We start from the raw sequence: 22,245 nt of genomic DNA, 5'->3' as shown, positions 1-22,245 counted from the left end.
ACTTGTGGAGAAGCGGGTTTGTGTGGCTCTACATCGCTTTGTGAGTGGCTCAAATTTGGGACTCATAGTTGATTTGTACGGAGTCCCGACTTCTTTTACACAGATGGCTGTTTTGGACTTTTGCAATGCACTAGTCGCATGTGGATTGCATGATATGTACATAAAGTGGCCAACATCACAACAAATGTAAAAAAATGTAGATGCATTTCAGGCCCTTCGAGGTATACCCTATGTTGTTGGTGCAGTAGATGATAGTCATATTCCCATCATTGCCCCAAGAGAGAACCATGAAGATTATTTTAATAGGAAGGGCTTCCACTCAATTATTCTATAGATAAGTGTGGCAGCCAATTGTGTTGTTTGGGACTATGACGTTGGCTGGGTAGGTTCTATGCACGACTGGAATGTTTTTCAATGTTCAGACCTAGGAAAACGATGCATAAACAAAGCTTTGGAACAATACTATCTACTAGGTGATTGTGCTTATCGTGCATGCTTTTGGATGCTTCCTCCTTTCAAGGGTGGTAAGGATGGACTATCTTCAGAACGCTATCATTGAAATTACACACAATCAAGTACTCGTATGGCAGTTGAAAGGGCATTTGGCATCCTTAAAGCACGATTTTGTATTTTGTTGAAGAGATGTGATATGCTTTTACAAAATGTCTCGAAGATGGTGGCAACATGCCTTGTTCTACATAATATATGCATTGTGCATGGAGATAGTTTTGATGATGCATGGATATGTGAAGCGATAGCGGAACTTGAGAGAGAAAGTAATGCACCTCGTCAAGATATGGACCAGCAAAATAGTTTGAGGAATGGATTAGTAGAGGTTGCTACGCTAACTAACACAGGTACCACGCAAGCAATACAAAGAGCTCAAGCAGGGGAGCCAACACCGAAGGCAAGCCATCCTAGGGGGGCATCTCCAAGAGACAACATTGCTCGAGCCATGTTTCGAGAGAGGGAGAACGCAAATGTGAGAACAATCTTTGGTGATTCTGACTCTATGGAGGAAATCGACGATGAAGACAATGGTGAGTAAACTTCAGTAGCATCTGTAGTGCAGGTGGAAAGGTGGAAAGAGGGGTGGTGTGCTTAAAAATTTTCCCTCTTTCCACCTTTCCGCAGAGAGCTAGGTAGAGCCATGTCTCAATAGCATGGTGAAGGGGTTCAACTCCCTTGCTCTATTTTTCATTACTAATTTGCGTTAGTGTTATAAGCCGTTTTTTTAAAGTTTGTAATGCTTTTAATTCTATTAGTCGCTTTTTATAGTTTAGTAATGCTTTTAGTTTGATGAATCACTTTTTTTCAATTTTAATAGTCATTTTTTAAAATCTAGCATCAATGATTGTGTTTAAATAGGTATTCAAATAGTAATTATTATATCAATAACGATCAATATCCATAGCATCCCTTCATTCACACATGAGTCGAGAAGTGTCTGGTGCATAGGTGGTGACCGGTGTGTAAACGATTATGAACAAAAGATAGACGGACACGTAATGACCACGAGAAGTGTCCGCTGCCCAATGTGTAAGTAGGTGACGGACAAGTGACCGCCGAGGTCAACTTTTCCAGTACCCACCAACTAGGTGGAGATTGGGCAAGCAATGGCAATGGCGGTGTGTAACCAGCCTTAGCCTATAGCTCTGCAATTGCATAGCCTACATGTACCTTTTGTCGGAGAGATCTGAATTGTGAAGAGCCGGTAATCAAGAACACGTGAGAGGAGGGGACTGTTTCTCGTGAGGCTTCCAAATTGCAATGCAAAAGAAAAAACAGACACGTTCCACGATGAATCAAAGAAAAAGATGTGAGGGAGGTACCACGATGACGCAAAGAAGAAGCAAATGGAAACAAAAGAGACGCAGAGGCTGGACGACACCTGCGCCTGCACACCCTTCTCTCTCTCTCTCTCTCTCTCTCTGTGTAGCTGAGTCGGTGCCTTAGTCTACCATGGTGTTGGATGGTCTGATGGATCTGGAGGCTTTGCCGCTGCTTAGCAGTTTTCTTCTCGTGAGCAGCTTCTGTAATCTTCTCTGTTACTCGCAGCCGGCTGCAGCTGCCCCGTCGTCGTCGTCGTCTTCTTCTTTTGATATAGCAAGGAGAGACTACTGGAGCTTCCCGACCGATACCTACATCGACCGGTCTTTCTTTCCGCCCTACTTCAAGTTCGGAGCCATGACCATGGCTGTCAAGGTGCCCCTTTCACACACACACACACACTCTCTCTCTCTCTCGATAAATATGTAGCCTATGACATGTGGGGCAATACGACACCGGCTTGGTCGTCTCGCTGTCTCTTCACCGTAGCCGACGACGTGTGCCGTACTGCTTGACTTGCTTATCTGTGGCTTCTCTCTCAGCCTGCGTGTGTTCTATGGCTGCTTACCGTCGTTCACGTCAGTAATCTGTCGGGGTCTCATTATTGCATGGCTGTTTTGTTGTTGCATGTTTCGTATTATTGTGTTCACGGTCTCATTATTGCATGGCTGTTTTGTTGTTGCATGTTTCGTATTCTTGTGTTCAGGGAAAACCTTTGATGGGGAGAAAGAAAGAGATTGAAACGCATGAGTTTAAAATTTTAAATGCAGAAACAGTGACCAGTATTATTGATAAGGATAATGCTGAATTTGAATAGGTTTTTTGAAAATGTAATTGGGAAGAAGTACACTAAAAGACAGTTTTCAGTAATTCTACTGTACTACTTAAAGAATGTGTCTATATTAATACTGCCATTGAGAATCCTGAATCCTGATGTAGCACGAAGGAGGAGGAGGGAGAAAAGCCGACAGCATTTGGGATGCATACGCCGCCGTCGACAATGGTACGTACTATAGTTTACGCTTAATATGTCACATCACAAGCATTTTATCGCGAGCGTCGCTGCACCTACTCAAGTGTTGAACCTGAAGTCTGATTGATGAGAATGAAGTTTCGTGAGAAGGGACAACTTCCAAGCTTAAACTTGTAAGAAAAGAAGATGCCAGTTTAATACAATTTAGATAGATAGATGGCGCCGATAGTAATAAGCCACATCTGTGTAGGGAGAAGTTCAAAGTAGTAGCGACAATATTGGACTTGGCGGAAACCCAAGCTACACGTTTTCCCCGTGTTTTCGCTTTCCATAAGCTTGTGTGAATAAAGACACACCATGGTACATTCTACCCGGGCTTTTAAGAGGGGGAAGAGTTGGGATCCATGGCTAAAGGGAAGGCTCGCTCTTTGGATCAATCTTAGTTGTTCCTTGAAATGTTACATTGTGGAAGTAAACTAGGCCATGGAAAAATCGGCACAATACTTAATCTTTTTCACAAGATAGTTTGATTTTAGAAGCTTAAAGTCCTTCTAGAAAAGTTAAAGTTTTAAATATGGTAGTTGCTTTTTAAAAGTCTAAACTTGTCAACATTTATTAGATAGAAATAAAATACTTGAAAATTTTACAAAGGAAAAACTTATGACCTCGTAAATATAGCACAAAGCTTTAAGCCATTAGACAACATTAAATGCATGTTTCAAAGGTTTTTGTTAACTTATGTATTCTTGTGTTTTTATTTTTTCAACAATAGTGCTAATTTTCAGACTGTCCTAGTTTACTTTCTTGCCTTAGTTTACTTGTACAATGTGACATTTTGGTAAACGATTAGGATTTATCCAAAGAGTGAACCTTTCTTATAGCCATTAATCCCAACTCTCTCTCCTCTTAAATGCACTTGGTAGATTGTGTGGAAGATTGCCCATCATCACCCATGGGGCATGTGCCTTGTGGTTGGATGAAGGGCTACCCAACTTTTCATTTAGAAGGTCTTAGAGGACCTCTCCTTTTTAAAAAAAAGAGTTTGGAAGGGCATATAACTATTTTTCTAAAATTCTTACCTTTTTTTTGAAGGGTGATATATGTATCACCCTTCTCTAGAAGGGCAAAACCCCCTTTGAAGGGTGTTGCAACCTTCAAATTTTAGGCCTGGTTGGATGACATAAATGGTCTTAACTTGTATTTATGAAGTCTTCGAAGTTGGTAAAAGTCTTACACAAGGCATTGGGTGATACGTTCATGGATTCTCTTGGGTAACATATGGATGTTGAGACAATCGTTAACTTGCATATGGAGGGTGAATTTTTGTATATATGAACAATGAAAGCTTCAAAATATAGCAAGTATTTAAAGTTAAACTTGCATTTTGAAGCACGTGGAATGCTAGGCTACTTCATGGTAGCTTCACTTTGCTCAATACTCCATTTCTCTTCTTTTTCCTCTATTTCTATTTTTCTCTCTCTCTCTCTCTCTCTCTCATCAAACTTAAAACAAAAAGTAATTTATAAAATTTGTAATATACAATAGTAGATGTACATTCAATCCCTTTTATGCATCAAACTTATAAAATCTCATCTATACACAAAGTTGGTACCAATCGGACCTCACTCTCTCTCTCTTTATTTTCTCTCTTCTCACTTCTCTCTCACTCAAAATTTTCACACTTTTCTCTCTTGCTTGATTTTTTTTCTCTCCCTTCTTATATTTTTTACACCCATTCTCTCAAGTCTTTTTCTCTCTCTCAAGCCTTTTTCTCTTACTCGCTCTTCTCACCTCTCTCTATTTTATATTTTCTTACCTCTCTTTTGTCTCCTCTCTCTCTCTCATCTTTTTTTCCCCCCTCTCTCTTTTCTCCTTTTTCTCTCCTCTCTTTTCCCTCCTCCCTCCCTCTCTCTCTTCTCTTTTTTCTTTGCCTCTCCTCTCTCTCTTATTTTTCATTCTCCTTATTCTCTCTCTCTCTCTCTCTCTCTATTTTTCAGCAATTCCCCAAATATCTCTCTTCCCTCCTTTTTCTCTTTCCTCTTTTTTGTTTCCTTCTTCTTCTTCTCTCTCTCTCTCTCTCTTTTTCTTCTCCTCCTCCTCTCTCTCTCCCCTTTTATTGTTTACCTCTCTCCTTGCTTTTTTAATTTTCTCTCTTCTCTTTTTTCTTCTTTCCTCTTTCATCATTGTTTTTTTCTCACCTATCTTTTCCTTCTCTCTCCCTCTCCTCTTTTATCATTTCTTTCTCTCTCTTTCTCTATTGTTTATTAGTTCTCACTTTGCTTCTCTCTCTCCTCTTTTCTGTTCTCTTTCTTTCTCTTGGGGGGAAGAGGGCTACCTTATGGAATATGTAATGTGCCAGGTAAGTTCAAAAGAAATAGTATTTTTACTCTACTGACTTCTAGTTTTCCAAAAATAGGAGTTTATAAATGCACCTAATGTAAAACTCATATCAAGGATCTTTTTACTTCAAATTTTTTAGAAGCATACTTTTGCGAGAGAAGAAGGGTTGTGGAGGAGGGTGTGGGGTGGGGATGTTTCTCCAAGTGATTAGGTACTTTTATAGGAGAGACCCAAGAGAGGGGGTTGATCAATTAACATACCAAAATCCATGCATGCTTGGAAAACAACTCACTCGTATTTACATATATACTTATTTACCTATAGCTTTATGACATTGCTTGACTAAAGCACTCAATGGAGAATCACATCCTTGTGTAACATAATTAGGATTATAGGCTAAGCTCCCACCAAGAGGGAGTATTAGAAAAGTGGTGCTAGATTATATAAACTAAACGTACACTAAATTTCTAGCCTATGGGATAGACTTTTTAAAATTGTGAGCTATTGCTTTGTTGGGGCATCTTGAGGAAAAATCCATATGAAGGAGGAGGAACATATATGTCACAAAGGAGACTATTTTTGAGAAGGGTTTATTTGGAAGGGAAGTGTGAGCCTACTTCAAGCTTTGTTGATAGGGTAGCTATTGCTATGAAGAAGCTAATAAATGAGGAGTGATTGTGGTATACAAAGCAAGATGTGTGATTTTCATCGGCATAGGATTGTTGGGTTGCATTGGGCCATGTAAGAAGATACACAAGGAGGCTTGGATTGACATACACAGAGAGAGAGAGAGAGAGAGAGAGAGAGAGAGAGAGAGAGAGAGAGAGAGAGAGAGAGAGAGAGAGAGAGAGAGAGAGGGCTCACGTTAAATCTCGATTTGCCTGGTGACGTGGTACTCGCGGTGACAATGAAAAGCCCTCCCTTTGCACCAAAATGATGCGATGCTATTGCCAGAACTTGAACTTGCACCTTTCAAACTGATAATCAGACACTATACCATCTCACCTATGCACCTGTGAGTTGACATAAGATGAATTTTGTAAACTGATTTATGATAAAAACAATTTTGTAAACTGATTTATGATAAAAACAAAAGTGGCCCCTAAAAAGTGCGGGGTCACCGACACGTGGCCTTTCTACGAGCAACAGCCTGTAGCAAGCCGATATATAACGTCAGTCGAGAGAGAGAGAGAGAGAGAGAGAGAGAGAGAGAGAGAGAGAGAGAGAGAGAGAGATTCACATAAACAACAATCAAAATCAATGGTAGCATCAATGATTCAATCATTCTCTCTGTGCAATACAAAATTAGTGCTTGTTGTAGTTGTTTCAATTCATCATAGTAAAAACATCTCCTTTTCCTTTTCCAAGTTGTTCAATATGTCTTTGGACACTTTAATGCACCCCATGTTAGAGTGGAGTCTCGGGCATATGTGAGAGAGAGAGAGAGAGAGAGAGTGTGTGTGTGTGTATCTCGTGGGGAGTTCACCAAGGGAAATGTAAGTATACCACAAGAGTTCAAAATGAGGGGGATTTTTATTATTCAAACTTACAAAAAAATATTTATAAGATCTATAGTATTATTTAATGCTTTATGCTTCATAGGTGGGGCACATTTATTCTAAAAGACTTCGAAATTTAACTTGAAGATTTAACACGGTGTCTAGTCCCAATTACTACATTTCACACCCAAGGTAATCACTTCATGAACATGTATTCTAGCACATCTATTAACAAATGAGGGAGAAATTTGAAAGATATAGAACTATAGAACCACGACGCTGTTAAGTGCAGGGTATTAGTCCATTACATGTTTCTCATTCTTTTGGGCGGTGAAGAAGTTTAAAGTAATGAACTGAAATATTTCAATCTCTCTATTTTTTTTTTTGCTCGTAATACCTCTCTCTCCCTCTCCCTCTCCCTCTCTCTCGCGTGCCCCAAGTCTAAGTTTCTCTCTGTCCATCTTGGCATGACTACTACAACTGAAAAGGTGCAACAGAGTAGTAGATGGTACGTGAGCTTATAGTGGCAAGCTAATATGCATATCAAAATAAAGAATGACTGAGCATGTTCAAGTATGAGTCTTCGCCATCAATGCATGAGGTAAAGGCGCCAGGGGTTTGTAGTCGTGGAAGGCGCTCTCAATGCAGAAGGCACCAAAAATGTAGCCAATGAATCATGAATAGGGCTATTGTTTTTTCAGCACATCAAGGATCTGCTAGAGGTAAAATCATTGCAATGGATTTGTCAAATCAATTCACTTATTTTGTACTTCCACATCAATAGCTTTTCCATCTTTTTAGCTTACATATTTCCATTGCAGAATCATAGAGTTGCAATCCGTTTATCGTACAATTTGTTAGAGTATGTGTGCTACGCCATCATAGTATCTACGGAATGTAGCACATTCAATGGGAGTCTATTGGAATCAGATCATCTGCAATTCCATGCAATTTCCAATAGAGTAACTATGCAATGGCCAATCCTCATCTCAACAATATATTGTGCATTTGCATTTTGGAAAATGGAAGGTTGGGTTGCATATGAACAAAATGATAATTATAGCCATTTCAGGCACAAATGATGATAGCCACAGATTATGAGATGGTGACATTTATTTGGGTATTTTAGTCCATATGAGTAGTGAGGAAGCACCATCTCAAAGGGCCTATAGAAGGTGCATCAAAGCAAAGCAGCCTACTTTTTAAGCACAATCATTCTTATGGAGAGGTTTGCCATAGCCATCTATTGTGTGTGCTCCACACAAAGCAGTCCCCCCAAGGATGTTTAAACAACATATTGGTTACCAATGTGAAACAAAGCAAAAGGAAGCAAATGCATCTTGACATGTGTTGTACAAAGGACCAAAGAGGAAGACTTACATAAATTCAGCATCAATGTCGTCTGTGAGGATTTCCAATGCTTGCATGGAAATGTGATGTGTTACAAGGTTGATGAGAAGAGGAGTGGAGGTTGTCTTATTCATCTTGATAGTTGAGATGTTTGTCAAATCATAATGCCATGGGCGGTCTAAAATGTGATTACTAGTAGGCCTAGTGGAAGCATTATTGATCTAAGCTAAAAGCTCCAAAGAAGAAGACTTGTGCAACCTAAATAGTACCGATTGGGATTCATGAGAGCTACTTGTGTAAGATGAGGGTGAGATATTTAACAATGTTTGAAAGGTAGCAAGACATAATGTCATTTAACAGTGTTTGAAAGGCAGCAAGACATAACGTCATGGGTAGCTCTCTTTTTTCATGTTCATGGATCACCTTCAAAAGGTCAAGGCATCTTAATGATGGCCATTAGTGCATCTACTTGTCAATTAGCTTTGGATGAGCAACATGGACAATGAACATTGGCAACGTGAGAGATAGGTAATGGGTGTTGTTGAACAAATCATCCATATTGCAGATAGCTACTTAGTTTTAGCTTGCATGATTGATTTAACGCTTCTTGTTTGGTGTAAGATATATGTTTTAAAAGCGTGTTTCTCTTGTTCTTTCAAAAGGGACTTATTATTATTATTTTTTCTTTTCTATTGAAATCATGGATAAATATTTTATTGTTGTTTGTCATGTTCCTTTTGTGATGATCAATTTTTAACCGTCTTCTCTTGAAGTCATTGATAAATGTAGTGTTGTCAAAGGGATTTGGTAGTCTATATGGAGGATTTTCTGATTTGGACATAGTGTATATAGATGTCGCTTACCTAGAGAGTAAGGGCTTGACATTGTTTTATATTTGCAACAACTAACTAGTGTCATGATGTATGAGTCATTCAAAGGCCAATAGTTAGTGCTTGGTCATATAGAGGGTTTAGACATAGTGATGTCTATGCTAGAAAGTCTTCCAATAAAATTGTTGAGATTACCATTCCTGTAGACATAGTGATGTACATGTTAGAAAGCCGTCCAATAAAATTGTTGGGATCACCATTCCTATTGCTTCTGTTAGTTTTGTGCCGCGTGGCATAACATGCTTGGGAATGCTCTAGCAACCACAAGCTTCTTAGAGCTTGCTTCAAGCAATTATCTAAAGTGGTAAAAGCTCAGCTAGGTCAAGTCAATGGGGACTATATTGATTCTTATATAGGTTTCACGATCGAGATTAGTCATGATAGATGAATTGGATATCCAAGGCTACAATGGCTTCATCTTGAGCCCGGGCCATCCATGTCAAGAGGAGGTCTAGGAGCTTGCTTCTATGGGGCTTAAGTGAGTCCATAATCTCCCTAAAATGATGTCACAATGGCATTCCTTAGGTAGGTTCTACTGCCCACATTGGCTCTCAAACCTAGGATTGATCCTACTATAGTACTCCCACTCCAAGACTTTCACAAATTTTCAAAAGTGATTACCATTTCCCTCCCTCCCTCCCTCCCTCTCTCTCTCTCATGTCTTCATGGGTCCATTCCACTTTTCATTCTCTCCATTTCTTGACATATTCCATGGCATTCAAACCTCCTTTCCCCCATCCCTTTCTCTCTCTCTCTCTCTCTCTCTCTCTGTGTGTGTGTTCTAACTTGAATTTCTTGATATGGAGGGATTTTAGGTACGTTAAGCTTTCTACTTGCATATACATATTTGAAAAATGGCATGCTTTAATATGGTGTGGTGTTACAATAGGATCAATAGATTTGCAAGACTTCAAAAGATTCAATGTGCATCAATAGGGTGCAATCTTTACATGTACCATTTGTACACTCAACTTGATGCAGTGGACTTGAACATGCTGTTAAAAGGTGTTCAAAATGTTTTGGAGCATCACCAATATGAATATCTTGATTTGGAGAGCTTTTTGCTTTGCAAATAGATATTTGGAAAAGGGCATGGCGATGTTGCTCCAAGTTCTCCCTCATGAGCTTTCAAGACTTGCTTCATAGTGTTGCCGGACATGAAGTTCACCAACATTTTGGATGGATTTCTATGGTTTTAACCTTCTTTCTTTCATTGAATTTGTGCTCACTTTCTTTTTAGCAATGTCAACATGGAACGACATGGTATGCAAGATTCCAGTGGTGGCAATGGTGGATTCCTTGCATCTAATAGTATTGTATATCATGTAGTCAATGACATAATAGCTTGCATGGTATATTTTTGAAGATTGAATAATTTTCATTTTGGTGAAGTTTGAAAGTTAGCCTATTTTTCATGTTGGTTTGTTCTATCAAGATGTGCATGATCTCTTAGCTAATCTGTAGGAATCTGAAGGCGGAGTCCATAGGTTGACCTTTATGGGATGGATTCCAAAAGGTTGGTGCAAAAGCCAAAAATTTAAAGCATTGATAAGGTAAAATAATAAGTCGAGCATGATGTGGCAACCTAGCCGTGTTGGCATCCTCTTTGCCTTTAGGCAGATGTAGCTTCATCAAAAGCTCAGGTCATACTTCTCATTAGCTTGAAATTGTACTTAGGAGGCTTCTCCATGTGTTCTTCCAAAGAAGGAAAGCTATTTTCATAGAGAGGGATTCTCTTGCCATTACAATTTCTATCTCATACATAATGCCTTAATAGAGAGCTGGTGTTGATGAAATTGAACCTAGGGGCTTTGGATTCCAATCAAGAAGGTTTTACATCATGGATATGTCAATTTGATTTATAACAAGCTTCATGTATTGTAACCTATACGAGGGTGGATGGTTTAGGAGCACGCCAAGCTGGTAGTAGAGGCAAACGTGGAGAGAGTCAAACAGGGAGCATTGAAGCATTTGGTAGGTTTGGAGAAGACTCATCTTTCTTCATTTTCTTAAGGCTTGTGTATATTTTAATATCTCTTTCTCTTTCTCTATCTCATCTTTGATTTGATGAGTTTAGATGCATCTTTGTATTTGGTGGCAAGACACATGGGAGTTCACTAGCATAGGATGCTCCTTTAGTAAGCAAAGAGCTTTTGTAGCTTTTCGATAGACTTTTCCAGCAATACATGGTTTAGTGCCTTATGTATGAACCTTGACACAAGACATCTCATCTGCATGTTTTGAATATTCATTTGGATCAAGATGATGTTGGGAATTGGCTTGTAGTTAGTAGACATATTGGACTCAGTGCTACTTTTCATGTCTTCAATTTTAAATCAAGATGACAATCAATAATCTAATAATCATGTTCTTTATGAAGGTAGCAATGTGGACCTTGTGATGATTGAGGTTGATGCTGATTATAATGATCTTCATCAGTGCGCGTGTTGCTAATCATCCCAGTACTGCTATGTGTGCTAGTTTTAATGCAAGTTATACTTGTGACCATGTTGATGTGACAGATGCTCTTGAGATGGACAATCTAGTAGATAATGATTGGGGACCAGATATAGATGCTTGTGGTGTTCTAGTCAATGGATTTGCTATTTCATCTAGTAGTGACTTTGAGAATGGTGGAGCCATTTTTGTTGTTGGTACCCACAATGATGATATTGCTTCTAAAAAGACCTGAAGGAAGGCTGGTTATGCAAGGAGAAATTGGGATATTGATGCTCATGAATCTCTCATAGTTGGATATTCCAATACCTTTGATGGTGGTGAATGTGGTGATATGTTCTCGGTATGAGAGAGAGAGAGAGAGAGAGAGAGTATGCTGTAAGAAATGAACAGAAATGCACACACACACACACACACACACACACACACACACACACACAGACTGCTGTAAATAGTGAACACACATAGAGTATGCTATAGATATTAGTATGTTACGATGACAATGGGATGGGACAAAAGCCTATTGGGTGAACTGTTTTGATACCCATGTGAAGGCCATAGTGGTTAGACACTGTAGAATAGCCAATACAAGGTCTTCAGCACCTAGAGATGTCACCTAGTTGGTTGTAATGTGGACAACATGCTTCACTTCATAGACTTTTGCTTGCACACATGGCCTTGATACTATGTGAGAGTGCAATGAAAAGGAAAGTGAACATGGAGAGAAGAAAGAGACAGAATGAGAATGTAGATGAGAGAAGGAAACAATGTGACTGCAATGGCGGAAGGTATAATGCTGTCAGCCCCAACATGCAGCTCTTCATGTCAGTGTGGCGTGAGATGGTAGTAGGGGGATGAGAGAATGAGAACGGCTGGTTTCGAAAATGCACTTATCTATTGCAAGATCTGGATGGAACAATTCATGAGAAGATCAGTTGATTTCATTTCAAGAAATGCATTTGTAGAATCATGTAAAAAGTTTGTAAGTAGTGTAAATATAGGGTCACAAAGTAGATTGTTGTAATATAACAAATTTGGATAGATTTAGTACTTTCAAATCTGGTGTTGATTAAAGAGCTTCTTCTGATGGTGGAAGGCATATCTACAGTATGCCTTAAGACCTAAAGAATAGCCTTGTCAAGTTTGCTAGCAAACCGAGCAAGTAACTGGGATATGCACACTCCAGAAACTTCACGACTATAGCAGACTGCATGTAAGAAAATTGTATTGTAGGATATGCAAAGTTTTTTAGGCAGCAACTTTGAGAATTTTCCCTTGATGTCTTTCAAGAAGCCGTTGTAAGAAATTGCACAAACACAACAAGAGAAACATTGCAAAGAACGAATAACTCAAGAAGAGAATGCTGGGGAAATGGAATCCATACACCAAGGCAGAAGACAATACAAGAATCACTAATAATCGTGATTAAAATCATCCTTTCAGGGCCCAAAATTCTTGGTGTTAACTGAATGACGTTTTCCTGGTTCATGAAGAAGCCTCTAAAACTTTCTTTTTAATCTCTTCCCATCATAGTCAATCATTAGTAAGTAGTTTACTTAACCCTTTCAGAATTAAACTGGTTTGCCTTGGAAGTAGTTCAAATTTAAAGGTTTTCACACTCTATTGTAGTGAACTAGTTTTAGTTATAGGTATGCCACACCTACAAGCTCCATTAGAATTAATTTTCAGCTTGTTTTCACGCTACTTTGGTCTTTGGTCATCGGTTTAACAATGGACATGTGACGCTACGACATCCATCCCCCTCTGAACCCACACATCCTTTGAATGGGCCAACAGTGTAGTCCAATTGGATCAGACACCCATATATGTGTTTCCCAAGGTATTGTGCTTTGGAGCACTCTGCCTCTAGGATCATCAGTCCGAACACTTGTCTTCATCACATTACAAGTTCAATCACTCCCACCCTGATCATAAAGCATCAAGAGCTCAATCTTCTTATCATGTATATATCACTCTGCATCTAATGATAGCTCATCCAACCTCTATCGTAAGACAAGCTATGTAAATCCACTAGGATCATATGGTATCTTAAGCTCAAGCTTGTCTATCAATGCATATTCCTCATCCTCATCTTCACTGTCAAATCGCTCATCGTTTGCTGGATTCTCCTCTGCATCCACCTCTTCTACATCTCTTATCTCGCATATCTTGAACCTTCTCTCTTCCTTGAGTATCGGCAAGTAAGCTTCAATCATTTTTGACAAAGTATATGTCACATGCAGGCGTTTACATCCTTTACTTAGTCTTGTCCTATCCGAAAACTGTCCTATAGGACCACCTTGTAGAAAACTGCTAGTATCTTTCGATGCCGAACTTGGATTGCGGAGCTTTAAAAGCAAAGATGTAGCCTTGCTTGTGATCTTTAACTTTGTTAAAGACCCTTGAACTAAGGCATCAGCCTCTAAAATGTTCTGTGCAGTCTGCAACTATTCTTTACAGCACACAGTCCTGATCAAACAATGTCCTTTCTATTTGTGTATCTCTTGCATATGAACTCGGATGGTCATCAAACTTTGTAGGCCTCTTCTCCAAGTATTAAACCCCATTCTCAATGCATTGGTCATCATTAATCCTCTCCCAATTAAAGCATTTTGAAATATCTTTAGTTCAGCCTTGCTTGTCTGTTGTAGTCGACAATAGCCATATTAGCCTCATGGGTCTAGCAACCACAATATACTTGGATAATCAATCATGCATCAATTCTTAATATTGTATCCTAGATCAAATGGTAAAACATCAAGCATATCATGCTCTGTAGACGCTTCTTGCATGTCCTACAAAAACATAGGCAAAATCTTTGATGGAGTATCTTCACCCCCTCTAATCTTGCAATCTATACTCAAATCTAGCATATCTTCTTTGCGCCCCTCTCTACGTTTTGCATCTTGCACATGGTCATCTTCAATCAAAGCATCTATCATTGCCAAGGTGTCATTAGAAGCTACGATCTATATCTCACAAACTTTTTCTGCTAGTATTGCATCTCCAATTATGTCAACATCTGTACCATAGGTCCCAGTCAAGATCTTTGCCTCTTTAGCATTCTCTATTAGTGCTTTTGTCATATTTACTACTTGCTCGATCAAACTTGCTTCATATATAGGCAATTCTTTACAATGTATCTCTTTAGGCTGAATTGAATTAGCCCCCTTCTCTTCTTCAGCTTTCTTTGACTCTTTCTCTTCATACATCTTTGTTATTAACATGGTTGCAATTTCAACAAGTGTATCTAGGTCCAATATCATAGTGTTTACATCATCAATATTCTGCGTCTCGTCTATATTTGATGGAAATATATGTGGAAGATCTGATGGTTCAATGAATAAGTCATAACTTGGCACACTAAACTTGACTTTAAGAGCATACTTATAATCTTCTTAGGTTTATCTGTACACATCGTCATATCTCTTGGAATTGTGGCTTGATCTTGCTTTAAACACAATATTTAAAATAGCTAATTCTTTGTTCTTTTAGAATATCAAATTGTTGCATTGTTTTGTCAAAAACTTTGAGATGGTCGATTATATTGCATTGCTCCATTTGTTGCATCTCTTCATCAATCTTTTGATGCTTGCATCACCAAGTCATCCATCTTCTCTGGTTTTTGTTTGGTAGCTTCATGTTCTTGGATATTTATGTCTTGGCACATACTCTCCATGAATAACCGAGCCACTTGTATTTTGTAGCTCATATCCAAATTGTTTCACTCAAGTACAGCAAGGAAATCCCTATTATACATTGAGTATAATCTTCTCTTCAGCATGTTACCAAGAAGCAAGAGGCATCCGTACTATCATACAGGTATAGGACCAGCTTGACACATACGGTCTTCCCTTCTAGAGTCTCATCTTGTGGGGATTATGCTCTACAAGCTTCCTCCGGTGTTTAATGGAGAGGCCAATGCTTTGCAAGCTCAAATGTCTTTGACACATGTTAGTTTTCTATATATATCCTCGATGCTACTTGACCACAAGACGTCTTTGTGGTTGTTATAGGGAGACTTCCCTCGTAGTCTAGCGGATCCAATGAGGCCTTTACAACTTCAAAGAGGGATGACAGGAAGAAGAAGTTGAAGGCTTAGTGTTATCACTGTGCTAAAAAGGAACATTTGCGCAAAAATCTTGACTCTTGAGTTATTCTCTTTCTCAGACTTCGACTTGGACCCTCTAGTCACGGTTGAGACTAAGGCGTGGACAAGGTCTTCTTCTTTAGACCACGGGCGGGCTTGGCAGCCCCTCCTTTTGCTTCTAGTACCATTGATGCGGTCATCCCTTATAACTCTCCAATGCTAGAGAGTTTGAGTGGATGGTGAGATGGGGTAGGTATGCCTCTGTTGAGCTAAAATTGTACTGGCTTGACTTAAATACCTCCAAAATACGCTTAATTAATGAAGAAACCTTTTTAGTTTTAAAAAAACATTAATTTGGAGATCCCAAATTTTCTATAAATAGGCATGTAGTCCACCACTCTTTCTAAAACTCGTTTTTGCAAGTTTCAAGAGCTATATCTTTGCCCACACCCCATTTGCAGAGGATATCACGGTTAGAGGCTGGCCATCTGCTACTATCTGGCACATGATTTCAGCCTTTGCCACGCGTTCGTAGTTGTCGCCTAATACCATGGAGCTGCCGTCTACTATTTATTTGTTGCGTTTGATGCTGATGTTAGCATTTAGTGCCATCTCTAGCAATCTAGAGTTGTCGTCTTGATCTTCTCTCTCCACAGGTTGGGTTTACAGTCTTCGGCTATCATCTTGATCATCTCTCTCCCCACAAATTGCGTTTGCACCTAACAGCTCTCGCTCAAATTTTCTCTTCTCAGGTACTTGGGTTTTTAGTCTTTCATCTCATGCAGTTTCTTTTGCTTTAGATCTAGTCTTCTTTGGTTGCATTTGCTAGTTCGATACTCAGAGGTTGCCTTTGCTGCGATTCGAGATTCGTTCGGAGTACAAGACACTTTGCAGCTCATAACCTTTGCTTTGATCCCAGAGATACAAGAGTTTGAGGTTCATTATTCATTACATAGTGTGTTTGTTATACGAGCACCTTATATTCAATATTCATTTACTTTATTATTCATTGTGTTTATTGTCTTTGAGTTACCCTAACTCTAACCCTAATTGAGTTCTGTGTTTATCAATCTATACTTTGTCATATGATTGGTTTTGTGTTATGCGTTTAGAGTGTTTTTTCACATGGTATCAGAGCTAGGTACTCTCTAAGAAGCCTTAGGCTTTGATTGAAAAGCTCATTCGAGAAAGTAGGAATGACAGAAGGGTCAAATGACTTCGAACACATCCACAACATTGCTCCAATCTCTATAGCTAAATATGGATAGAAATGATTAGAAGTAGGCTTCTTTGCTTGCTACCATTGAAATTTACATGGACGGAGAACCATGGGATCACAATGAAGTCCATAGACCATATTAGATTTCTACCCGTTGAGTATGATCTCATCCTTATGCATATGGCTCAGTAGGAGATTGAAGATAGCTTGAGATTCTTCTTTAGATTAGATATATAGAACTATTGATCTTGTAGGACCTTCTGAATCTTTACAATGGACCGGCCATCCACAAGTTGAACCTAGCTCAGACTACACATGACTTCCACAATATTTTTTTTTCTTGAATGCTAGGTATAAATTCTATTATTTTAGATTCTATGTCAACAGATTTTGTATTTCCTGTTGGATTGATGTCAAGAAGGGACACTTCAAAACCAACTTTGGTTTATGAGTAATGAAGAAGACATGTATTTCCTTATGAACTCAAAACTAGATAAGAAGCTAAAAGAAGAATTTGTAAGTATTTGATCCCTTCTTTTTTCTTAAAAAAGATTTTATTTCTCATGGTCAATATGGAGTAGGTGCATCTTTATCTAATGCATTTAGTGGATAAAAGAAACCAATCATTTTTTCCACCACATTCGTCACAAATCCATTTGGGCTCCCACCCACCCCTTCCCGATCTTTCGCTGTACCTTCCTTTTTGCTTTCATTAAGTGCATCACATTATCCACCACACACCACAGGGAGAGGAGTTCTGCACATTTAGGCATAGCCTTTAGGACCTCTCCATACTTGTTTTCGGGTGGTGTACTTGTGAGGGAGGCTCGACCTCCCACACATTCACTTTTGGGTTCTCTCTTTGGGAGTGCACCTTGGACATACTCGAGTGTTGATTGTTTGGTATTGTAGTTTGTTTCTATGGCATTACCTAGTGGACCATCCGATCATTAAATTGTGCCCCATCCGACATTTAGACAAGCCTATTGTGTCCTAGTGCTTCCACCTTATACCTACGGTAATATATGGGCCTATATCCGTTTCAGTACCTCCGTAGTAATCGGTACTCATTGGGCATCAAGAGCTTATTTCGGCATATCCACCTTTCCCCTTCCCTCTTATCCACCAACACTACCCCATCTTATCCTCCACCTTATCCCATCTATCCTTCTATACAGACACCTCATGATTCTAGCTTCTCACTCGTGAAGCACGCTTTTAATGAAAAGACTCCTTTCAACGGGCTAAACTACAACACTTGGTGAAATTTGATGAGTTATGTATTAGACTCTCAAAACTTATGGGATTTATTGCAAGGGTTGGAACTCCAACATGATCCCACTCTTCTTCCATACAAGGTCGTTTGCTCATGGAAGGATCTTAATACCTCCGCTATTGTTGAGCTTATGTAGGGCTTATTGCCTAAGTTTTACTCTCAGCTTTAGCATTTCGACTTAGCATCTCCTCAGCATACAAGCGTTGGGCACACTTGATTGACCGCTATGCAACTCAAGATAGGATCCGATCACATAAATTTAAATCTTGAGCTCAAAAACTTCAAAATCACAGACAAGGATGACTTAAAAGTCAAGTTAGTTGAGCAAACCATTGAGGCTCCTAAGTTCTCAAACGATTAAGTTATCGTGTTTCTTAATACGTTGCAAAGAAAATATTTCTATTTTGTGCAATAGGTGATTTTATAGCCTCAAATGTCTATATTTTATAAGTTTGAGTGTTAGTTGTTGCATTATGTAAGGTGGTTCGATCAATTTTATAATGTGTCATCGATAGAGCGGGCTCTTGTTGCCTCTTCTCAGGGGGCCACATGGCAAGGGCAGATAAAACTCAAATTAAAATCAAAATCAAAATCAAAACAAGGCTAGTGAATCCCAAGGAAACACTCAATCTACACTTAAACTTAGATGGTAGAATATGTCTAAAAAGAATAGGTAATCTCAACATTATCAAAAGGCTAGTCATTTTGACGATGAGTGTCAATCTAAGGCAAAAGATACACAGCCAAAATCCAAGAATTAGACCTTTGCACCTCAGCTAGGTAACTCCCAATAGGAAAAGTAGGGTGGTGGCAATCTTTAGTAGGGGCAGTGTCGAGGCTAAACCCATACTGCCACCAGTGAGTCATCACAGTCGACGAACTACTCAACTCCAAAGGGTTTGTTTGCTTGGTTTGTAGAGGCCCATATCATCTCTTTAGACACATTGAATGTGAGTCTCATTCATTTTTGCAAGTTGCGTTCTGATGAGATGTCTGTAGAGGCCACTTGTCATAGCTGAGCATATCAACACCTATTTGGCTTGTGGATAGTGGAGCTACCTATTACATGACTCTTATAGCGCATTTTCATTTCTTAAGCCCCTGCAGCCAAGAGTATTCACATAGGAAATAACTCTTTGGTCAAGATTCATGTCTAAAGGTCAGTTTTTCCATTGATTGGGTCCAGGTCTCGCTTTGCTGGATGATGTTTATCACGTATCTCAACTTGAGGTAAACTTGTTGTCCATTCAGCAACTTTGCTAGTTGGGATGAGCAATTTTTTTCATTGCGACTATAGTTGAGGTTCTAGACTCTTAGATTGGTTTAGTAATTACTTGAGGCAAGGCATTGTCTAATGCCCTTTATCACATGTCATACTTTCTTACTATTGACTGCCAATGATTCGAAGTTTCATCAATTCTAGACTTTGGCCATCACACGGGAGCCCACAGACTCTTAGTGTCTTTGGTGTTTTCACTTAGGATATCTTAGCTACAACTCTCTTTATGAACTGTCATGTTAGGGGGTGGTTGAGGGCCTTCCATACCTAAAACTATTTTGAGAGGTTTATAAAAGCATGTCAACTAGGTAAACAACATTGTACATCCTTTTCTCAGCCATGTGTCTCTCATGCTATTAAACCCCTTAGGGTCATTCATGATCTTTGTGGTCTCACATCTACTGTTGCCTTAAATGACGTGTTGCTTTTTTTTGATAGTGGATGATTTCTCTAGATACATGTGGATGTACTTCCTCAAGCATGAGTCGTATGCTTTCACTTATTTCAGGGCTTGGGTTTTGCTAAGTCCATATTAGAATGGTCATCGTATGGGTACTATGATGAGTGATTTTGGTGGCGAGTTTACCTGCTATGAGTTTTCTGAGTTTCTACAAGAGTAGGGCATTGCCTATCGGCTCATCTCTACCAACTCTCCTGCATAGAATGGAGTTGTAGAGCGTAGGAAGCAAACAGTCTTGAATATGGTACGCTTTATGCTATTCGCAGCAAAGCTCCCTTAGCACCTTTAGGTGGAGGCTATTAACACTTTAGTGTATATCCTCGATCTGTCTGATTGCGACGATCCCTTAAAAGACTCTGTATGAGGCAGTTTTTTGGCTCTCAGCTTGTTATTTTCAGAGTTTTCAATAGTCATGCTTATATGTATACTCTAGATGACAAGATATGAAAGCTTATCCCTCGAGCAGATCTCTTATCTTATAAGCTATTTTTTTGAAGCGAAAGCCTAGTGTTTGTTCGATCCTTGGATGAACAAAATAATCGTTAGGCAAGATGTCGACTTTGATGAGAGGGATATCGTGCAGTCTTCTGCACATGACTCTTTGTCCTAACCTTCACTCACATCATTTGAGATCGTGTCTATTGATCCAGGTCTACTATGTGTTCTTGCCCTTCCAGTAGACACTCGAGCTGCCAAGCCTCCTTGGGAAGGCCCATTACCTCGCTAGTACCAATAGATCATGTGGGATTCGAGGATCCTTGTATCGGATTTCATTGCAGAGGGCCCTCGAAGATTTGGTTGGTTCGCTCCTCACGCTTCATATACATTGTCGTTTATAGCTGATTACATTGCACATTATGCGGTGAATAGTTGGTAGGAGGCTCTGAATGACCCTCTATGTGGTAAAAAGCTATGGAGAAGGAACTGGATAGTATTGATCAAAATGGGATTTGGACATTGGTGGATCGTCCTTGTTACAAGTCGGTCATCGAGACGAAGTGGATTTTTAGATCAAGCTAAAGGCTAATGGTACTTAAGACAAATACAAGGCTCATCTTGTAGTATAAGGTTTTAGACAAAAGCACGACATTGACTATGAAGAAACCTTTGCACCTACAACTCGATTGATCTTATTTCGTTTGTTGGTTGCGCTCGCGCTCGCCACGTTTGGCCGATCTATCCGGTAGATGTTAAAAGTGCATTTTTAAACAGTTATTTGGAGGAGAAAGCTTATGTGGAGTAGCCTCTCGGCTTTTCTTTCGTTGACTAGTCTGACAGGGTATTTTGCTTGCGGAAAGCTCTTTATGGATTGAAGCAAGCGTTGAGATCCTAGTACCATAGGATGGACGAGTTCTTACAGACTCATGGATTCCATTCTACCCCCTTTGATCCAAATCTATACATGTGCACCAGGAACCCTACACATTGTGTATAGGACATGCTTTGGACATGTGGATCTTGGAGCTTTTTATGTATAGCTCGATGTCATAGAGCTATTGTAAAGCATTTATCATATTATCATGTCCAAATATCCATCTTGGATCATAGTGAAAATTCTATGGTTGAAGTATTGTAGTATTATGTTTTAATTTGAATTATATAGAAGGGGCCATGAAATTGCACACTCTTTGAATTTTAGATTTACAGAAGGGATATAACTATTGCCTTCGAAATACATAGAAGGGGTATATAAAATGGTACAAAAATTTTAAAAAGGGGTTTTTGAACTGTCACGTGAATGCATGCTATATAGAGGACTTCTATAAGGTGACTGCCTAAGTCTTTCTCTCTCTTCTTTTCTCCTCCTTGTTGAGAAACCCTTCACCCTTCACCTGCAGTTTGCGTTTTTGCGTTTTGCGTTTAGGGTTTGCAGCCCCAAAAAGGGGTGCCACCCTAGAGTGTCTGTGCCTATTTATAGGTCACTCTCTCATTCATTCCTTACGGCTGATTCATTTAGTCTATCACCTCTTCTCTTCAGCCTCTCCACTACCCTCACACCCCTTCAGGAGGACATTGTGGTGCGTGGTTCGTGGCTGTCTTCATCATCTTCCTTGTGCTACGACACCCTTGTTCCCTTGTATCACATTCACTCCATGATTTAGAACTTCATCATTCCATTCATCAGAGTTTCTTCTCTCTTCTCTTCTCTTTCCCATGTTTTCCGAGTTCACTCCGTGTTCCTTCTTGCAAACCCTATTGTCTTGCTGGTATGCCATCTTTTGACATGGTATCAGAACTGGATCTGCTCAAATAGTGGCAAGGATCCTCCACTCCAGTGACAATAAAGACCGGTGGCGGGTTCGGCATCCACTTCTTTTCTTCTTCTGTTGCATCAAAATCTCGTTTTTGCAGGTTTCAGGTGTTTTCAGTTTGTTGTCCACACCCCTTTCGTGGAGGACATTGCAGTGTCAACTGTCCCTTGCTATCATCTACAGTGTGGCACTTGTTTCTAGCCTTCCATCCGTAGTTTGCAGCTGTTTAGAGTAGAGCGATTGTTGCTGATCACTCTCCATTCAGAAAACAATCTTGTTTCTGCACATCACAGGTTTTTATAGCTTGCTGCCCACACCCCTTTTGCGGAG

The 22,245-nt window shown here is 39.5% G+C and overlaps 1 protein-coding gene across 5 annotated transcripts in view; it reads left to right on the top strand.

Moving 5' to 3' along the window:
- The first annotated feature begins 1,797 nt into the window (after nucleotides 1-1,797).
- The window catches only part of LOC148025156 (beta-glucosidase 25-like), a 63,864-nt gene continuing 43,416 nt past the window's right edge, over nucleotides 1,798-22,245 (top strand). For 2 of the 5 annotated variants that reach the window (XM_087694905.1, XM_087694907.1), the window contains exons 1-2: nucleotides 1,798-2,205; nucleotides 2,770-2,833. In XM_087694905.1, the coding sequence (XP_087551031.1) occupies nucleotides 1,963-2,205; nucleotides 2,770-2,833 (307 nt within the window). In that variant the 5' untranslated portion in view covers nucleotides 1,798-1,962. Of the gene's footprint in view, nucleotides 2,206-2,769; nucleotides 2,834-7,062; nucleotides 7,365-22,245 lie in introns of those variants that run through there. The other 3 variants (XM_087694904.1, XM_087694906.1, XM_087694908.1) reach the window with 3 other exon arrangements.

This window comes from Lygodium microphyllum, chromosome 15, assembly GCF_053477565.2.
Source record: "Lygodium microphyllum isolate KBCC chromosome 15, Lygodium_microphyllum_v1.1.10, whole genome shotgun sequence".
Lineage (NCBI taxonomy): Eukaryota > Viridiplantae > Streptophyta > Polypodiopsida > Schizaeales > Lygodiaceae > Lygodium > Lygodium microphyllum.
The sequence above is the reverse complement of the archived record's forward strand: the minus strand, read 5'-3'. Positions and strand labels throughout refer to the sequence as shown.